The 20,562-nt window shown below is 33.6% G+C and overlaps 1 protein-coding gene across 1 annotated transcript in view; it reads right to left on the bottom strand.

The window, feature by feature from the left end:
* SESN3 (sestrin 3) overlaps positions 1-20,562 on the bottom strand; it is a 66,260-nt gene that overhangs the window by 20,150 nt on the left and 25,548 nt on the right. The window contains exons 2-4 of the mRNA XM_011374733.2: positions 7,149-7,214; positions 4,347-4,544; positions 2,724-2,906 (exon numbers count right to left, since the gene is read on the bottom strand). Coding sequence (XP_011373035.1) covers positions 2,724-2,906; positions 4,347-4,544; positions 7,149-7,214 — 447 coding nt within the window. The remainder of the gene's footprint in view (positions 1-2,723; positions 2,907-4,346; positions 4,545-7,148; positions 7,215-20,562) is intronic.

Raw genomic sequence — 20,562 nt, 5'->3', positions numbered from 1 at the left:
AAATAGTATATTCACGCTATAGCTTTGTTCACATTTTAGAAACAATTCCTAATAGGATTTTTAGGACAAAGGTTATTAATATTTTTATGACTTTTGATAATACCACCAAGGAACTTTCTAAAAGGGTTGGTAGACTTTACAAAGCTTTTGCTGGTCTTCGCAGGATTATCATTAAACCTGAAAGGACAGCCAATATCCATCGATCTCAAATTTCTCACCTCATATTCATTTCTACTTTTTAAATTCATTACTGCTTCTTTTTCAAACAAACTCCTGAAGCTACTTTCACTAAGGTCACATATGACCTCCAAATAGCCAAATCTGACTATTTCTTTTTTTGCCTTATCCTATCTGATCTCTGCAGAATTTACAATTTTCTCACTTCCTTCTTGAAATTAACCTCCCTTGACTTTAGCAATTCCACTATTTTTTTTTTTTGCACTCTTTCTATGCTGACTTGGATCTTTCTTGATCTTCCTCACAGTCCCCTTCTTTTCCTGCTGGCCTCCACAATGTTGGCCTGCTCTACTCTACCCATGATCATATTTTCTTGTATAGTATCTACCTCGATGAATCATTCATTCCTTCAACTTGACCTTTGCTTATCTATAAATAAGCACTCAATTTTATTTCTACTCAATCCTTTATCTTGAGCTACAGATCTGTATTTCCCTCAGAAACTGTACCTCGCTATGTGGATGTCATAGTCTTCTGTTCTCAGCCCTGTATATGATATCCTCCTCAGGCATTGCTCTTTGCTCAGTCAGGAAGGTAGAAACCTTAGAATGATTCTCCTGTCTCACTCCCTTTCTCCATCCTCAAATTCTGCCAGTTACCAAGTCCCGCTATCCTCATGAAGAATAATTACTTACAGTCTGATTCTTCTTCAGCTCCCCACAGCTTTAAAAAATAATCTCTCAGGTGGATTTATTGCCTCTGTTTTATGACTGGCCCCCCTGCTTCTAGTCAGTATTATTTATAATTTATCTTCTGTGTCAACAAATATGCTCATGTTATAACTCAGCTCAAAATCCTTAATGATTCTTGATTCCTTATCATAGTGATCTCTTAAGCTCTTTTGAGCATATGTCAGCTCTTTTGACATTAACAATTGGGGGTCCATCCCCCAAGAGTATGTACATTATTTATAAATTAAAATGTACTTATAAAATACATTTTACATAGCTGCTACATACATGTACTATAATACTATTATGAAATACACAAAATATAAAAGGATGATATAAGAATATACATACACACACAACGGACACATGCACACATATTTTCTGACATTTTGAAGGACTGTCTTGTGCACCCTGTCGGGTACTATAATATAATTTTGGAGACCATAACTTTCTGAGGATAAAACACAAATTCTTTGATAGAGTATTCACTGGGTCATACAATATGATCTCAATTCTTTTCATTTCCTATCTCCACCTTATATAACTATTTCTCCACCTCAGTAACCTGAAGCTGTTAGCTACTTTTCCAACATATCATAATATTTCATACTCTACTATCTGTCTGGAATGCCCTCCTCTACTTGAAAACTCCCACTTACTCTTCAAGACCTAGCTCAAACATTACCTCCTTCATGAAACCTCCTAATCCCACTCTCTTTTCGTATTCATTCATACACTACTATGCTGTGATTGTCATTACCTCCCTGTCTCTCCTCCCCTAGCCTCCAACCATGTCCAAGGGCAAGGTCTATCTTTTTAGAATCGCCCAACTTTCTGACACAAAGTAATTAATATGTGGCATAAAAATAGTGAGTTAATTCCTTTATCTACCTAACATTATCAAAGCAGAACATATACCTCGGGACAGCACTGTGCTTCAGAGTCCCAAACAGATAATCAAAATCTGAGAGTATACAGATTGACAAAAGCTAAGTTTGGTTTAACTGGGCAAATAACTTATAAAAATGTAGTCTGATAAAAAGATTTTTTTTTTAAAAAAGGACATTTCAGTGCATTAGAAGAAGGGATTTTAAATACTTAAGGCTTCTACTGATAATTGAGATGACAACTCCTATTTATTAAATAGATATCAACTCCAAGCACAGTGTTAAGGATACCATATAATGACCTCACCTAGTAGGCCTTTAATGAAAGCTCCTTTTGAAGTGCAAGTGTTCTAGTCAATTACTACTCTATCTCTCACTTAAGCTCTAGATTCTAGAGTCATTTAATCATTCACACACCAGCTGGCAAATTACTTTTTATCTGCAAAATTGTTTTGTGAAAATATTAAAATTATGAAATATTAGAACTAGAAAAGAGTTTAGAACTCTAATCTAGGCCCTTTATTTTCTAGAAGGAGGAACTACTGAGGCCCCCCAGAAGTTAATTTCCTAAAGGTCACAAACTTGTAACAGAATAGAAACTAGAACCCAGATATGCTAGCATATTTTCTTTGTTCTACCTTCTGCTTGAAAACAGAAATCAACTTTTCTCATAGCTACTCACTAAAGCACTTGTACAAGCTAGTTACTGATTACTTAAAGAAAAATGTTCATTTATACTTAAATTAAACCCACCAACTTTCTAAATTTATCTTTTCTACACACATTAATACACTATTTTTATTTTTTAAGTTCCTAATATGCAAGTATTTAAAATTAAGTCTCAAGCAAAATACTTAACTAAAAAATTAATTCTTACAGTTACGATCATTAGTAAACATCTTTTTTATTTCAAAGAAACATGCAGTACCTGAATGTGCTCTTTCGTGATCAGCCAAGGTCGGTGTGCTAGCAGCTTATTTATTTCATTAAGATTTTTCAGTCTTTGTGGTACGTACTCCAAACCATTCAACCACTCAGCAATACCTCCTGTCTTTAGAAATTCATCCACATGCATGTTTATTAAGTAAGAACACTGATGTCTAGCTGCAGCCTGAAACATAAAGAGTTAGTTGATAAAATAATCATGGTAGACTTTTATTCTACTATTTCTAAACAAAAACAGAGACGGAATTAATTTTTATAGTTTATTCTTTTCTTTCACAATCCTTCTTCTAAAACTTCCATCACAATGCTGCCATAGATTCTTGAATCATGAAGCTGATACTTGTATAAGCAAATAAAGTGTCACGTGAAGCCAATTACTTCCTCATCTAGAAGTTGGTACTGGTCAACCTAGAAGCCACTTTCTTGTTTTGTTATGAAAACACATGTCCGTTAATTATATTAACTGTATTCTATTTAAAACATAAAATCTCATTAACTTGTACTCTACCGATTCAGAATGCATGCTAATTTGGGTAATTCTCTTATTGCCTTTGAGAGAAGTGATATCACTCTTATCTGTGCACATTGCCCTATTGAGAAGAAACTGAAGATCACTGACCCCTTTCCTTCCTATGCAGTCAGAGTCAGCCTTGACACTGACAATTTGGTAAATCCACGCAAAACAGACCTTTCACCGCTCCTTTCCTTGGGGGTCCCTCTCAGTAAAATAGCATTGTTTTATTTTATTTTCCGTATCTTGTTTGTTTCTTGGTTTATGACCATTCTAGGTCTGCTTTCAGTCTTACTGTTGTCAAAATCTTAAGCTAAAATGATAGTCAAGTTCATCATTCAATAAAACATAGAATACTGCCCTTTTTTTGTTTAAAACTTCAGTGAGAGCATAAACAAGATAATCAAATTAAACTTGGTAAAAACTTATCTGCTAACTCCTGGCTAGTTCCTCTATCTCTGCCAGCCCAGCTGGTCTAAATCTCCAAATATATGGCAGTTGTATCATATTCTCATTGCTCTTTTTCACTGGTAATAGTTCAATTGTAGCACTGTTTCTTTCCACTCTTCTCATTCCTGCTGCCTATCATTCCATTTATAATTTTCTCTATCCCCAAACATTAACTAGTTAACTAGTACGAAGTACTATACTTAAAAGTATTATAATTCATTTAAGAATTCTTCTCTTATCCGGTCTCCACTGGTGCAGACTGATACTTTCCTCTTAGCCAAAATAGTGATATTTTCATGTATAACATGACTAAATAAAATGTGACAAACAATCTGTTTTATGTTAATAATAAAAACAAGATATCAAGAGCAAAAACAAAACTCGTGGGACATTACTTTGGCCACTATAAGCATCTTTAATCACAAGAGATTAAATATAAAAAATAATTTTTGTGAAAACTAAATGAGAAACTTTCAGTACATTAAGTGGTTTAAGCACTCAAAATGTCCCCAAGGGACTCCAGTATCCAAAAGGCCACAGATTTCTTCAATTCTTAGTTCCATAAAATTATACTTAGCTCTACACATATAACGTTAGAAGGGAGAAGCAATAAGGGAGGGCAGTGTTGCGAGGACACGGACGCACCATTATTGCGATGTAGTGCCTGTGTGGCAGAGGAAGGGGGCCGTCCATGCGCAGCATGTAGAACTGGCTCCGCAGGAAAGACTCCAGGTACTGAGTGTGCAGACTCATGACCTGGGTGATGTTGTCCAGACGACCGGATGTAGAGTATTCTTCCACAAGAAAGTTAGTACGTTCATCTCCTGTGTTTGCTTGGACAACCTTACAACCAAGAAACCCAAAACAAAATAATTACTGAGAAGTAAACACATCCTTGGTTTACATAAATTATGCCACTATTGAAGCAAATGAATGTTCTTTTGATATTAACAGACACTGAAATTATGCAGTTGCTCATATGAGGAACAGAAATAAAAAAGAAAGCACCGCTCATTTTTGGCTCCGAGACCACAATTTATTAAACAACAAATGTTAAATTATCAAATGTTGCACATGCAGCCATGAAACTGGAGAAAAGAAGTTTCCATCTGCTTTGCCAGGAACATAAGGCAAATTTTCAGGGCCCACTTGCATGGCCATTGTCAGACCAATCTGTGCTGAGGCAAAAGCAGTGGCATTTGATTACATACGTTCCCAATTTTATCTCAATAGCCTATGACGATACTTAATCACATTATAGTTAGACAAATATTTTCGATCTGGTCCTTTCCTTGTTTTTATTAGTCAACATTAAAAAAGGCCTCCTGAAGTTCTTTTTAGGCACCAAAGGAAATATGGTAATTTGTAGGAAAGTGTTAATTGAAAAATTAATAAGGACACTGAAATACTGTCATTCCTATTTTGAGCCTTTCATGTTAATTACTAAAAAAACAAGCTAAGTTATTAAAATGGACATCCCCCATCCTAGGGAATCAAAAGAGTTTACTCAGAAATAGGTTATTTATATATAGCTTTCTACAATGACAGCTTGGGCATCACACCAAGAATTGGCTCAGAAGGTGTTAAGAGTTTATTAGCACCTTGTAGAAGGACCCAGCCCTGTGGGAATTAATAGATATGAGATGCAAATTTCTAGGATTGGTTCATTATTTATTGATATTTTAGAATTAGAGTTCTAGACTTAAGAAGAATGTATTCTTAATTTTAGATAGGAAATAGATTCAAGATTAAATTTAAGTTCATGGACCCAGTTTTAACAGCAGAGCCTGATCTAAGAATCCAGATCTCCTAAAGTCCAGACTAACAGACTTTCCAAAGATCCATACTGCTATTAAGAAACTCTGTAAACTCTTCAGGGCTGGCTTCCCAGTCTCTTCTGAAAAATAACTATAAGTTATAGAAAAGGTACTAATGACAGAAACATTTAACCCTGAAGAAGATACAATGTTTGGAAAGTGTACATCATAAGGGAATGTTAATCGCAATGGTGTAAAAAAAGCAGTTTAGCTCATTATAAAGCCAAATATGGTTTCACTGGCCCATTTCCCCCATTTTGTCAACAACAGGGACCAAGATGATTGTTAAAAACATAATATGATCCAGATAAACTACATATAATTAGGGGAAGAATATCTGTGGTTCTTTTCTTTTTCCCTAGAAGTCTCTTCTGTTTAATTAATGCCTAACAAACATTAATAGATTCATATAGTGCAATAGATCCTAAAAACAGTGATGGCTTCTGCAAACCAGATTATCTTCAAATATATACTGTGAAAATGACTGTTTCAAGAACTTTTATATATATGAGGCAATCACTCTGCTAAGAGCAGTTCCTCTACTATACAAGGGAATTAGGCACATATACAGCAGTTTCTCTAATGCATGGTCACCTAGATTAGCTAGAGTCACTGAGCACCCAAAACATTACTATTACTTTCATTTAATATTTTCATTTAAATGGTAAGGTCATTAAAAAGTGACTGCTGACTCTGGACATGAATGACCTGGCATGTATTATTCAAATTCCACTCACCCTTTCTTTTAAGACAATGCCTGGCGCATAATAGATGCTCTATAAATATTTGTTGACTAACTTTAGAACAATATGGGAATAAAGTTGGTGCTTTAAGATAAATGATATTTTTGCAATAAATAGTGAATCACTATATTTACCCATATTCAATATGCGTTAATAACACTTTGAAGCAGAGGGAAAACTCAATTAGCAGTACCTAAGCATTTCTTAGCTCAAGTAGATCGGAGAGGCATTTAGGAATCTATGAGGCCCTGCAGGTTGCTATGGTCTCCAAAGAGATGTGCACTCAGGTAACAGGAACACATCTCGTACCAATTACAATCTCCTGTGTGTTATTTTATAGCTTTTTTTACATTTACCATCTAGATTCCCCACCCTCACCAAAGGTACAGGAGATTCTGTAACATTCTGTGCAATCAAGACTTAGAACCAAATGAAAAGAGTAACTACGAGTTTTGTTTAATAACAGGTTTAACTGGGAAATTTAACAGGTTTAGTTGGGAAACTTACTTTTTCATTTCAAAATATCTTTTCTTAACATTTATATAACCTATAATCACCACGAAAGTGACCATTTTAAAACCTAAAACCTTCAGGTTAATATTAAATTTTATTACTGTTGGCAGCTTTGCTCAGAAGTTATATTTGAAGTCAAATATGCTAAAGTTTATGTTGCTAATCTTGCAGTATTACCTACCTAACTCTAAATAAGGCAGATGATTATAGATAGACTTTTAAGTGAAGTTAAAAAGAAAATACTTCTGTGATTTTCTGACCTATAAATAAGAAACAAAACACATGTTAACTTCCATATTAAAAATATAGATATTCTTCGATACAATTGATTGATTTCTAACACATTTGATATATTTTAAGACAGATAAACTTACTTCCTTCTCTGGAATAAAGGCACTTGGTCCTCTTGTCAAGGGTTGAGATACTCTGATTCTTTTATCCTGTTTTAAAAAGAAAAGTTTTATGTATTAATGGTGACTTTCTAAGAAAAGTTTAGTTGGAGTGAATTTATTGCTAAAGAATGAAAATAAATAGAATTGTGTAAAATTAGAGTAAATGTTAGGTCTCAGATAAAAGCAAACCCAACCCATAGGGCCATCCTGTGACTAAGGTAATAGGGCAACTCCTGCCATAGTGCTGGATGCACAGTAAGCTCCCCAAATGTCATTTCCCTCAGTTACCTTCTACAGCACCACAGATGTTTAGCCCATAGTTGACATGACTGAAAACCATCAATCTCCACAATAAAATCGTATCTAATAGTATACTAGTACGCTGTTAGACAGCAATTTGAAAGCTAAAGGAAAGGTTAAATTCAAAGAGGATTACATGCAGCTCCCAAAGCAATGACCAGATCTGTGGCTTTTTTTTTTTTTTTACCTGAATAAAGTAGGAAAATCATATCTAATATAAAGTTTTAAGTAAGTTTTAAGTAAGAAAAACATGAAACTTGGAGTAGAGGTTAACTTAATCTAAGAACTGGGAGAATACAAGAATGCTTATCATTCCACTGGCCATCATATTTAGTATTAACTGGTAGATTGCCAATGGTATGTGTCAGATTTTTTAAAGTTTTTAATCTCTTTGTTAAATTGTTTTTAATTGAAAACCATTTTGGTGTCCCCATTTAAGTGTGATTATCTATAAGCCACAAAAATTTCAATCGGGAAATAACTTTCATCTCAGTAGGCATGTTGAGGAGCAGTAATAGTCAGAGGCAGGCTCTCAAGCTTTCAAGTCTTTCTCAGCCAGGAGAGGTAGAAGTAGCCACTTAATTTTTTACAATAAAAGTAATATCCTAAAGTTCTGAAAAGAAGCCCCCCAAAACCATAACCTAAAAATAGGGGCTATGTCATGGTTTAGAAAGATGATAAAGAACGAGTGGGAAATCAGAGAACATGGAACAAATGTCTACTAGAAAAGAGTGTATTAAGTTTTAGGTGCCACCAAGTCCTCCTTTGAAAGCTTCTAAACTGAGGAAGTAGCTCCAGGTGGTTCCTTATTTGAGGATGGCAGTATCTATTTTACATGACCTTATCTCCTGACCACAGCTGACTAGACCAATAAACATACAAACTGATCTGCAGCCCATGGGTGCCTTGATGAAAAAGTTCTGCCCAAATAGAACTGAGGGTAATTAGCTAGAGCTGTAAGATTCTAGAGTACTAGAAGTAACTTTAGAGTACTAAAGTTATATGAAAGTTATGTAACCTGATATAGAGAAGCGAAATAAAATAGCACTCAGAAGCAGAGGCAAGGAGAAAAAAAGAAGCATCCCAGCAGGCAGCTTCTAAGGGAAAACCACTAGAGTTTCTATGGATTCACTAGAGAAATAAAGCTCTCTCTTCTCTCTCCATTCTCCCTTCCTCCCTTCCTCCCTCTTCTTTCTCCATAAGGTAATCTGAGTCCTCTTTTGTCCTTACAATCAAAGGGCCTACCAAACATAAAATAGTTACTTTAATTCCTTTACTTTATTAGGAAGCAGTCACAAAACAAACTGGCAAAAGTAGGCAGTCAGGCATCAACGATTTTTCTGAGAGTTTAATCAGATATTCTAATAGATACCGAGGCTACAGGGCAAGCTAAACAGATTTGATCCCTGCCCTCATGAGCTTGGCACACGATCATCATCAATTTTCAGGTTTCTATCAAAATAAATATATTAAATAATGATAATCTTAAACTGATAAAGTTTCGGCAGGAAGTAGGCATCTATCTAGGTTTTATTTATAAAGTGATGTCAACTATATCTCGATTTACTGGTCGAGTACACTAGAGGGCTCCATGTAAAAAGAATTTAGAATTTCTAATATTAGTATTTCTTGCCTACGTCAACTGTATCTAGATTTACCCAGAAAAATAAAAATAACAGATTTCTTCCCTTTGCTAGCCTCTGTAAATTACAGAAAGTAAAATTTCAAATACTCTATACAAAATAGCCTAATGCATTAGCACGCGAAAAGCAATTTCCTTTACGAAAGATCATTTCAAATGAACAAAGCAGTCAGAGAAACTGACTGTGAGGACAAATCATAGGTTTGAGGAGAAAAATGTCAACAGGGAGATAAGTGGAGGCTTTTAATTATATTTATAAAAATACACAAAATCCAGAGAAAATATAGGGAGAGAAAAATGAATTAAAAGTATACAAAGGGACTCTGGAGACAGAATGCTTTATTAATAATGTGATTTGTTTATAAAAATCACTATTTGATACATTTATCAACTAAATTTACCTTTAAACGTTATTTTGCTTACAAAATTATTTTCTGAAATAGATGTTTAAATATGAAATACATTTTCATTACAAATGGAACTATATACTATTGCACTTAAAAAATATAACATCTCTTAGTTTTAACCAACTGATAAGCAACTGAAACTCAATTTCATTTGTGTCAATATTCATTTGTTCATTTATTCAGCAAACATTCATTGAGTATTTACACTGTGCTAGGCACAGTGGCAACACAAAGAAGCATTAGATTGGCAGAACTGCATACAACTAATATACAGCTATGATATATTCCATAGTAGATGCATAAACAAAGCAATGTGGGAAGACATCATTTTAGCAATTACAATTTACTTCATTATTTCCCTATTGTTGAACATTAAAGTTATGTACAGTTTTCACTATTATAAATAATGTTATGCTGAGTATCTTCATAACGAAGAGATTTTGGGGTATATTTTGTGGTAGTTAAGATCGTTTCTTTAGGAAGATTCCTAAATAAGAACTTACTGGGGTTTAGGTCATAAATATCTTTAAAGCTCTTGTTGCCAATATGCTAACAAAATTTTTTACCAATTTTATTTTCATCAGTTGAGAAAATATCCACTTAATCTGTTAATTTCAAAAGTGAAAAATAGAAAAATGTGTTTGAAACTTTTTATTATGTACTTATCTGAAGTAAAATTTCTTAAGCAGATCTGTGTTTGCAATAACACGATTCTGGGGTGATGAAGCCCCTGGACCTGAGATAAAAACAAAGCAAAACAAACAAACAAAAACCCTGCTGAAAAGTTACTACACCAGATGAGAGACAATGTGGCCTGACCTAAGGGAGTTGTTCACTGAAGAGAAGGAAAAACTTACAAAACTTTAAGGTTTACCATCGTGTATTCTTTATCAGTTGTATTTTTAAAATAGCATTACTACTGAAATGATCAGCCTACTTCCTGCTTCTGTATAAGGAAAACTTTTTCTGGTGAGGACTCTACTATTGTCTCAGCTGGCTGCTTTGTTTATTTATATGAAGGTGAAAAACAAAATTCTAAAAATGATCAAGGCAGCTCATAAATTCTACTGTAAACTCATTTTACTGGAAGTTTTTTTCTCTACCTATTTTCTCTCTCTGTATGTTTTTAAAGTTGGTTGATAAGATCAAATATAAAAGAAATAGGATCACATCATATCCAAAGTTTCACTTTAAAACCATAAACTGGAGTTCTGGACTCCTATAATATATTGTTATACTTTTCCTCATGTTTTATTTCAAATCCAAAATGTTCAGGACTGAGTTCCTTATTCATTCATACCTGATTAACTTTTCTCAAGTCTCTAGACCTGTGGTACTCTGTATGGTAGCCATTAGCTACATGTGACTAAATTTAAATGAATTAAAATTAAATAGTTAAAAATGCAGTTCCTCAATCATATGAGTCACATTTTAAATGCTCAACAGCCACCCGCGGCCGTGGCTACAGAACAGGCCAGTGCAAACATTTCCGCCTGCCATTGCAGAAGGTTCTACCAGTTAGTGCTTCTCTAGACTCATTTTTTTTTAAAATCACATCTTCAGACATTTTAATGCCTTTTTGAAATGTTAAATGACTGCTCTGCAGTTACTGCTTTGATGGTCACATCTATTCAATTCCATAACCAGGCATTTTAATATAATTACTGACATACGCTCAACCAAATTAAAAGTGAAGCCAGATAGGGGAAATTCAGGAAAAAAAAAAAAAAAAGAAGTCCGCCAGTTCCAAGAATCCTTGTCTCAATATCTGGTCACATTACAGTCTCCAGAAAAATATCAAGGACTTGTTTTCTTTTTTTCTCTTTTCTAAAATTTATGATACAAAACACATAACGAGATCTACCCTCTTAACAATTAAGTGTATAGTACAGCATTGTCAACTGTAAGCACAATGTTGTACAATAGACGTTAAAGGGCTTTTTCATCTTGCATAACTGCTATTTTATACCCATTGAACAACTCCCCATTTCCCTCACCCCCCCTCCACCCTTGGCAATAACTACTTCCTGCTTTTTATGTAAGCACACTCTTCAGATCCCAGCTGAGATGCTCCCTGTGTAATCGCCACCCTTCTTCACCTCCTAGCACAGTTCAGCTCTGCCTTTCTCTGTGCAACTCTCCCCTTGTTCTGCTTCCATAACACTGAACCACCCAGTCCACTTCTTTGACCACTATTACTTTTCCTAGATGGAACCTGCATTTCTTTCATCAATATTCATTTGCTTAAGTGAGTGTTTCTTCCACAGCTTACATCTTCTTTACATGAAAGAAGAAAAAATTCTACTGAATCGTGTAATAGTCACTGTCTTGGGGGAGGAGGGTGGAGCAGGTCACGAAGAAAAGAAGGCAGGTGATATGAAAATGAGCAAGCCATCAATTGGCTCCTGAATCTGTTTCATCTGGCTGGGAGCTGGCTCTTCTCAGCCCTCAGTCTGGCTTTGGGGCATTTGAACTGCCTGTGACATCATCTGTTTGTAATATTAGCACCTTCAAGTCAACATGTTTAAAACAAATCTTCTACCCCAAACCAGCTGTTCCTCCTCACTTTCCTCTATAATAAAATCACCACACACTCACCAGTAACCCCAGCTCTGATTTACATTTATCTTTGACTTTTTATCTTAGGAGTCTGCATTCAGTTGCCAAATCCTATCATTGCCTTTTCCCAACTAAATCTTTAAGTCATCCTTTCAACAGACCCTTCTCAACCATAAGTTTCTCTTAGGCTGAGAAATATTTTCCTTTTACGACTGTGAATGTCAATTCTAGGTCTTGGCTTTCCCTCTTGTTGGGAGGCTTTGACAAGATAACATAAAAGTTTTAAAAATGTAAAGCATGATACAAAATAAGGTCTTATTTTTATTTTTCTTCTGCCAATTTTCCCTAATGTAAAACAAAACAAAACACCGCAAACTAAAATAGCTATATTTTCTCAGCAGATGCTACTCTAATAGAAACACTCAAGTGAAAATAAGTGTTCTATAAGAGAAAATAACTGGCAGCTGCACTCATTTTGAAGAATAATATTGCCATATTTTCTTCTCTTCAGTTATAAAGCTAATATCTTATTCTGGAAACAAATGTCTTTGATCATAATAGTGAATCTTGTACAATGGCTTTCAAATCATAAGCCTTGTTTTGTTTCCATGAAAATCGCAAACCAACAAACAAGCTTTTCAGGTTTTCTAGCGGCATAGTCTATTACCCTAGCCACTAGTCATATTTAAAATTAAGTTGATTAACAATTAAGTTACAAATTTAGTGCCCCAGTTACACCAGTCACATTCAAGTGTGCGACAGCCACATGTGGCTAGTGGGTACCATGATGGATAATGCCAACCTAGTATTTTTATCATCGTCAAAAGTTCTACGGTAGAGCACTGCTCCATAGTATTGATTAGTCCTGATTCCAGCTACTAGGATGATGCAAAAACACAAAATGGTTAAAATTCAAGAGTGAACATAAGCATAATAAACATGTATTAAGGTAACTGCATAGAAATAAAAATTGATTAGATGTTAAAACTGGAAAAACCAATAAAATCAAATTAACTATGATGGCAAGTTGTGGAAGATACCATTTTCAGTCTTAATATGATGACAATGGTCAAATCACTAAAAATAAATTCTCTAAAATGTTGATTTTAGTGTTAAAAAAATAAAAAGGAATATAAAAATTTATGAAATTTTAAACAATAGTAAATTTGTGATTTGTTTTTAAATATCTTAGACAACAGTCACAGAACTTGCTTAAATTTTTTTCCATAAAAGTCCATAACTTCAATCAAGAAAAAAAACTAGATATAAAATAGGAACTGGTACTTTCTATGTGTCAGTTCTATGTGTTCTAAGAGATTATTTTACAAGGGTTATGATCTCAAGAATGCTACCATAAGGAAAGTTTCTTTTTTCAGATATGTCATAGCTGAAAGAAGTTATGCTTGAAATGCATCAGCTGAGATTATGCTTATTAAGTAATTATCGGCTGGAAAACAAAACACTGAAAGGATAAAGATAAATTATATTTAGAAAATTGCTTATTTTGACACTTAACAGCTAAGCAATTTACTAGATCACTTTATATAAATTAATCTGAATAGAAAATTGAGATACTCAGAAGTTAGGTATTCTTAAAATTATGAGTCTTTAGATATAATCAGCAAATTACTTGTCCCTAAAAAGCTGAATGCCAAAGAGAATTAATTGCTGCATTTAAGGCTATTAAGTACTTTCAAATAAATTATTAAATTTTTTACTTATCTTTTGTTTTTTTTCATTAAAAAAGGGAAAAGCAAAATACACATTCTATTCATTAAAATATAAAAGCTGTTTATGATTTTATCTCTATAGGAGAGAAGAATATTAAGATAAATGTATGTAATTAATTTTATATAGACACTCAAAGAAGAGGTTATAAAAAAAATCTGTTCGACATATTAAAAAAAAAACCTAGTGAAACAGAAATTTTGACTCCACTGAGCATACTCATCCCACTATTTTTAAGGACAGCCTTAGAAAATAGTTTAATAGCTTTAACATTCTTTTCTAAACATGCTACAATGACAAAATATCTTAAATATGAACCATGCTCCAAACAAAATTTGAAGCACGACTATAATTAAGCCAAATTCAATTATCAATACAAATAGTAAATTTCAGTTGCTGATTCTCCTATTTATAGATGTCCCATTTTGGCAGAAACCACTGCAAAAAGGGCAAAGATGGACAGGTGGCTCTATGCTATAAAATAATGCTGATGCCTCCTCTTTGTTCCTTGGCAGACAATTTCAGGAATAATGACTGGGTTTATAGAAATTGATGACTTTATATATTTTAGAGGGAAAGGGCATATGGACAGGAGTATAAAGATAAAAAAACTATCACTAAATGAGAAAAAGAATGGGTTTCAAATTAGATTAAGTGTAATAGACTGGTAATTTTACAATAAACTCAAATTTAAATGTCTATTATTACCTGGAATATGTACATTATGTTCTCACCATCCCAAAATAGCTTAAAAGACCATTTAACAAAATTGTGACTTCTCCTATAATAGATTAAAATATGTATTGACCTTCATTATGCTATAATAACTGAGATCTAAGGTCACTTAGTGAGAAAAGATCTGGAAGCAGAAAAGGGCAATAGCGCCAAGGGTGAGAATCTTTCAAATCACACCAACATCTCTCCTATTACTTGGCGCTAGAGTGGTGCAAGGAGCCTAGCCAGACACTACAAGGTGTGGCAGAAATTCACTGACACCATAGAGCACTCAAAATTCCTTTTCAAAAGTTGGGATTCCTGCCTCATTCTAATGGCCTGAGACTTCAGAAATGGACTCCTTTTCATTAAGCTATTAAAACCAAGGCTATCAAGTCCTTTCTGCAACAGTTCCAACAACCCTGGGTAGTCACCTGAGGAACAATGCAAAGATCTTGCTACAGATGGTGTGAATTTCAGCCTTCTTCAGCAACATATACTGATTAAGATTTTTAATTTGGAATCTCAAAACACTTCCACTAAAAGCACTGCATTTATCAACTGTATTTCAGTGATTTCTTTTCCTCCTTGTTCCCTTATTAAGCTGTTAGCTCCAGGTGGGCCAACACAGTGCCTTGTTCCTTCTTGAATATTTCAACTTCAGCATGGTGTACGACGTGAGGTAAATAAACTTCTGGTCTATTTCTGAAAGTTTTATGTAATGATCATTTGAATAACAGTATTTTTTTTCTATTTCACTTTTCAAAAAATGAGTTCCAAGAAATAGAGAATGTCGTGATTAAGCAACTCATTAAAAAACAAAATCCCTCTTGTGCTATTTGGTAGGAACTGTTAGGTAAATTTTGTTTTACCCACTGTGGGCCCAAAGATAGACAAACTCACCTACTGAGTACTTGAGAAAGAGCAGCCACGAATGCGATAATTACTGGTAGAGATCAGCAGTAGTGATTGCTGAATAGATGCAGTTAAGTATGCAAAGAAGGGACCTCATCCCAGCAATAAAAGAATTAAAAATATATATCCATGTTGTAAAGAGTAGTTAATAAGTTAACTCTGCACTGCAGTATAGCTGAGTTTCTAAGTGAGATTTCTCTTGGCTACTAACAAAATCCCTTTTGCTAATTAGAACACATGGTGACCTGTTCAAAGTGCAAGCACGTTTTTATATTTATACCCTCACTATGGAATAGCAAACTTCTAAAAACAAAGGGACCACTAGTTCCCAGTTCCCTGTACAACCACAGAATGACAAAAACTTACAAACCTGAAAATATTAAGAACAAATATGGGGCTAGGATAGTTTCTAAACTACATCATTATCATACTACTAGCTCATCCTTTAAACTGCAAGTAAATCTAAAATCATGTTCATGTCCAGTGCCATCCAGCAAGTAGCAAAGAACACACCTCTTTTTCCACTTTTCAGGTAATGCCAGAATAGCATTAGTCAATCAAGTGAGATTCACTGTAATTAAAAATCAATAGTTCTAATATGGTATGTCTTTTCTGTATTCCATGGAATTTTAAAAAATTTATTGGGGTGACACTGGTTAATTAAATCATACAGGTTTCAAGTGTACAATTCAATAATACATCATATGTGTATTGCATTGTGTGTTTGCCACCCAAAGTTAAATTTCCTCCCGTCACCGTATACTCGAGCCCCTTTACCCCATCTACATCCCCTCTTCTATGGAATTTAGATATATTTGAACGAGCATTTCCTGAGGCTCTGCCTTCTCTTTTTAGGTCTATTGAAATTCTACCCATACTTCTTTTAAGATCCAGCTCAAATACCAACTCCTTTGATTTCCATCTACTCCCACCAACTCTCAAGCTCTTCTATGAATTTAAACTTCTTCTTAAGATTCACAATTATATTTTGTTTCTCTCTCTTACAGCTATCAACAAATATCATTATCTTACCACTTCTTTAGAACCATAAACAAGCTCCTTAAAGAGCAGGATCAATTTCTAACACAAAAGCTGTAGCATTACAGCCGAGCTACATGAAAATAATAGATACTCATGTATTTGTTCAATTGTATTAAGGAGACAGGAGTCTGGTACAGGCTTTTCCATCTCTTTTCCTTCCACAGGGAAAGAGCATCCTGTTGACTTGAGGCAGTTCTCTGTACTCTTACTGAGAAACACCAATAAATTAAATCAATAAGCAGTCCTGGACATCAACCTACTACCTTTCTTGTACCCTCTGTGTTCTCTATGTCACAAATATTCGGTTTTCCTGTTTATTTTCTTATGTTGTTAAAACAAGTAATTCCTGCAACTTCCTATAATTTGTACTATTTTCTTAGAAATCAGAAATAATATTGTGTGCTGTGACACCAATCTTGAGCAACAAAGGCTCCTACGTGAGCTTTTCAGAGTTGAGAACTTTAGAAATGCTGAACTACAAAATATACTTGCTGAATATGCTATTAAAATTTTTAGTTAAAGACAAAGAAAATTATCTCTGTACTTGAGATAATTAATGCACATCTATAATAACTACCTAATTCAGTGCTTCCCTATCAACATGCAGACAATATACTTTTCTACCACTAATTATAAGATCTCTTTCCAGGTTCCAAAGAAGGGCTTTCTTTCTATACAAACAATTTTTAAAGTTCTGTATCGTGTAATACTAATAACTCACCAAGAAATTTAAAAAGCTTTTACCTGTTAAAATTTTGTGCCAATTAGATTAAAAGAAATTGAATTGGAAGTTTTAGAAAGAAAGACTCCTATTAGAGACAATTACAGTTATGTAACATTCTAATATTATTCAGTACTAATCTTTTGGAGAAACAAAAAATATGCTGTGAATGTAGATCCTTTGCTATATGACAGAAAAACGGAGTTTTAAATCAAACCTCCATACTCAGCATTTACCACCCAGGTTTTAACAAAATCAAAAGGCCTTGAGGTTATTCTGATAGAACAAAGAGTAACAGGAGAGATAGTTCCAGGTCTTTCAAAACACAGTGACTAAGAAAATACAGGTCACTTGCTCAGCTGAAGGGAATTAGGGGGAAAAAACCATGAAATTCAGTTGATTTCTGGAGATTTACAAAACATAAGCATATTAGCCATCTGAAAACCAATTCTTTACACAAAGAATTCATGATCTTATTTAAATTGAGAAAATACCCTTTATATAGCCTCCTAGGAATAATAAGCAAATTAAAATGTTTGATTTTACACTGAATTATTAAACTTTAGTTTTAATAAAATTAAAAACAAGTTTTCGTTTCTAGTTTTGAACAGAACAATTGTTTTAATTTTTGCCTAGAAAGTAGATTTGATCTATATAATGAATTCTCATTAGCTTCATCTCTGCTCTAGTTTGTCAACCTCCAAATCTATAAACAGAGGACTACAAAACTGTGCTTTATTGTATATAGGTAAATTTAAAACCTATTGTAATCAGAATTAAAACCATGAATTGTTACACTCATTTAATTAGATGGTTTACAATCTTTTGGATATCAGAACTTCTTTATTTTTTACTTTTATTTTTTAAAATTCTAATTTTCAATTTTAGTTGACATTCAATATTATATTAGTTTCAGGTATACAACATAGTGGTTAGACATTTATATAACTTATAAAGTGATCCCTGTGATAAATCTAGCACCCACTTGGCACCATACATAGTTATTACAATATGATTGACTATATTCCCTATGCTGTACTCAGGACATCTTTATATTGTTAAAAATTATTGACCCCTCCCAAAGACTTTTAATATCTATCAATAATTATTATCAGAAATTAAATCAAAGAAAATTTTAAGATATTTATTAATTCATTTAAAAATAAAAATAGAATAAATCCACTACATTTACACAAATGAACTTTTTTGAAAGTATAATTTTTAAAACAACACAAAATTTACTGAGAAGAGTAACACTGATTTACATATGTGCAAATGTTAGGCTTAATAAAAGAGAATTGGGGAGTCTCATATCTGCTTCTACATTCAATATGTTGCTATATACTGTGGCGACTGTACAACATGAAGAAAGTCCGGACACGCAGAGATATGGAGCTGGAAGAGGGAGAACTTTAACAGCTTTTCCAGATAATTCTGGACATTCTTTGATACTACACTAAAACTTGACAAGTGGTACCTTTTAAAGTTTGTTACAATATGGAATCTGAAGCCATATCAATAAACTTCTTACTCTGTTACATTAAAATCCATTGACTTATCTTGTACTTTGAATGCATTATCTACCCATGCATGATTTTGTCATGTTAATCACTCGTCATTTAGAAAATATTGGTTCACTGAGCTTTGCAGGTTTTTCAAATGTTGACACATTGAACATAATATTAAAAATAAAAAATTTTAATACTACCACCGATCACATTAGGAAAATCTGTTTAGTACTGAGAAGTGGTCAAGTTCATCGTAGAGGATACTAGTTTTCCAAAGTTATTTTCTCCTGAAAGCTCAAATTTTATCATTAGCAATAAATCCTGTCAGCTGTTTTCCTTTACGTGACAGGCTCGTTTTGTTCATTTTTGTGAAAATGTCTGCCAAATATCCAAGTCTGAATAAGCATAGTTATCAGTCGGTCAATAAAGGCAACTGATTCAGCTCACAACTCAGTCACATGGCTGCCTTTCTTTGAGACAGCGTCATACTTCGCATGCAGAAGAGCTTTAAGTATATTCTACATTTTGAAACAGAGGCTATTAAAAACACGCTAAATGGTCAAGATTTAATAACATGTATAATTTTTACTGTTTCATTAAGGATATTCTTGAGTGAAACTGACATTTTTTATTATGAATAGAAGATGGTGAGGAACACTGATTACTATTACACTGTGATGCCACTGTTTGATTTGTGCTGTTAGAAGTTCATAGACCACACTTTGGGAACCACTGATTAGAAGAAATGTTTCCAATATACTCTTGTCTCTCTTCCTTTTAATTATGTATCCTTATAAATGATTTCATTAATTTGCAAAATATTGCTATATTTAACCTTCATGTTAAGACAAAGTATGAAGAAACCCCTCCGAACAATTATTTTTTTATTTTTCTCATTACTACATGGTCATAGAACGTCTGTAGAAGTATTTATTTCCTTATTTTTAAAATAAACTTTTAATCAATTAAGCAAGCATAAATGATCAAGAAAATCCTATAAAAGAGCAATGCAGGAGGGGTGCTAGTCCTACCAACAATAAAACATCCTATTTCTATAATTACGAGTTGTTTAAACTCACAAACCAAAGAAACTTTCCTAATTACAACTCAAAATCCAGAAACAATAAAACATTAATAACTACACACACAATTAAAAATTTTTTTTGCATGGTACAAATACTCCATAAGCAAAATCTGTGCAAAATAGCAAATTGCATTGTCTGTACAATTTAACACAGATAATAGCTAATACCTCAATTATATAAGGAGCTCCTGAAAAATCAAGAGGAAAAAACCAACAACCAAACTGAAAGTGAATAAAATGGGCAAAAGCAAATATTATATTTTATACATCAGATGGGCAAAAATCTAAGTTAGGTAACATATTCATTGACAACTATAGAGAAACAAGCACTCTCAAAAATCATGGAGATGCAACATTAAACAATCTTCATGGATAGGAATTTGACAGTGTCTAGAAAAATTAAATAAGCATTTATCCTTTGACTGAGTAATCCGCTTCTAGGAATCTAACCTAACAATAAAGCCAAAAAAAAGAATGAAGAAAATGTCTGTATACCAAAAATAACTTGAACCTGAACCTAATCAAAACTTTAGCCCAAATTTCAAACTAACAGAAAATAAAGAGTTAGAGGAACAAGTTAAATGACAACATGAGGAAGCAAGGGAGAACATCCAGATCATGAGATATTTCTATAGGACAACTGACTCAACCAGGTAAAGGCATGAAAAACAATTAAGAGCAAACCAAAAAAAAAAAAAAAAAAAAGAGGGTTTTGTTTTAAGAGAGCTGAATGGAAAAGAAAAACCAAATGTATGGTGGACCTAATTCAGAAAAAGT

This window comes from Pteropus vampyrus, unplaced genomic scaffold (genome assembly GCF_000151845.1).
Source record: "Pteropus vampyrus isolate Shadow unplaced genomic scaffold, Pvam_2.0 Scaffold254, whole genome shotgun sequence".
NCBI classification, from domain to species: domain Eukaryota; kingdom Metazoa; phylum Chordata; class Mammalia; order Chiroptera; family Pteropodidae; genus Pteropus; species Pteropus vampyrus.
This window is presented reverse-complemented; position numbering and strand designations above follow the sequence as displayed.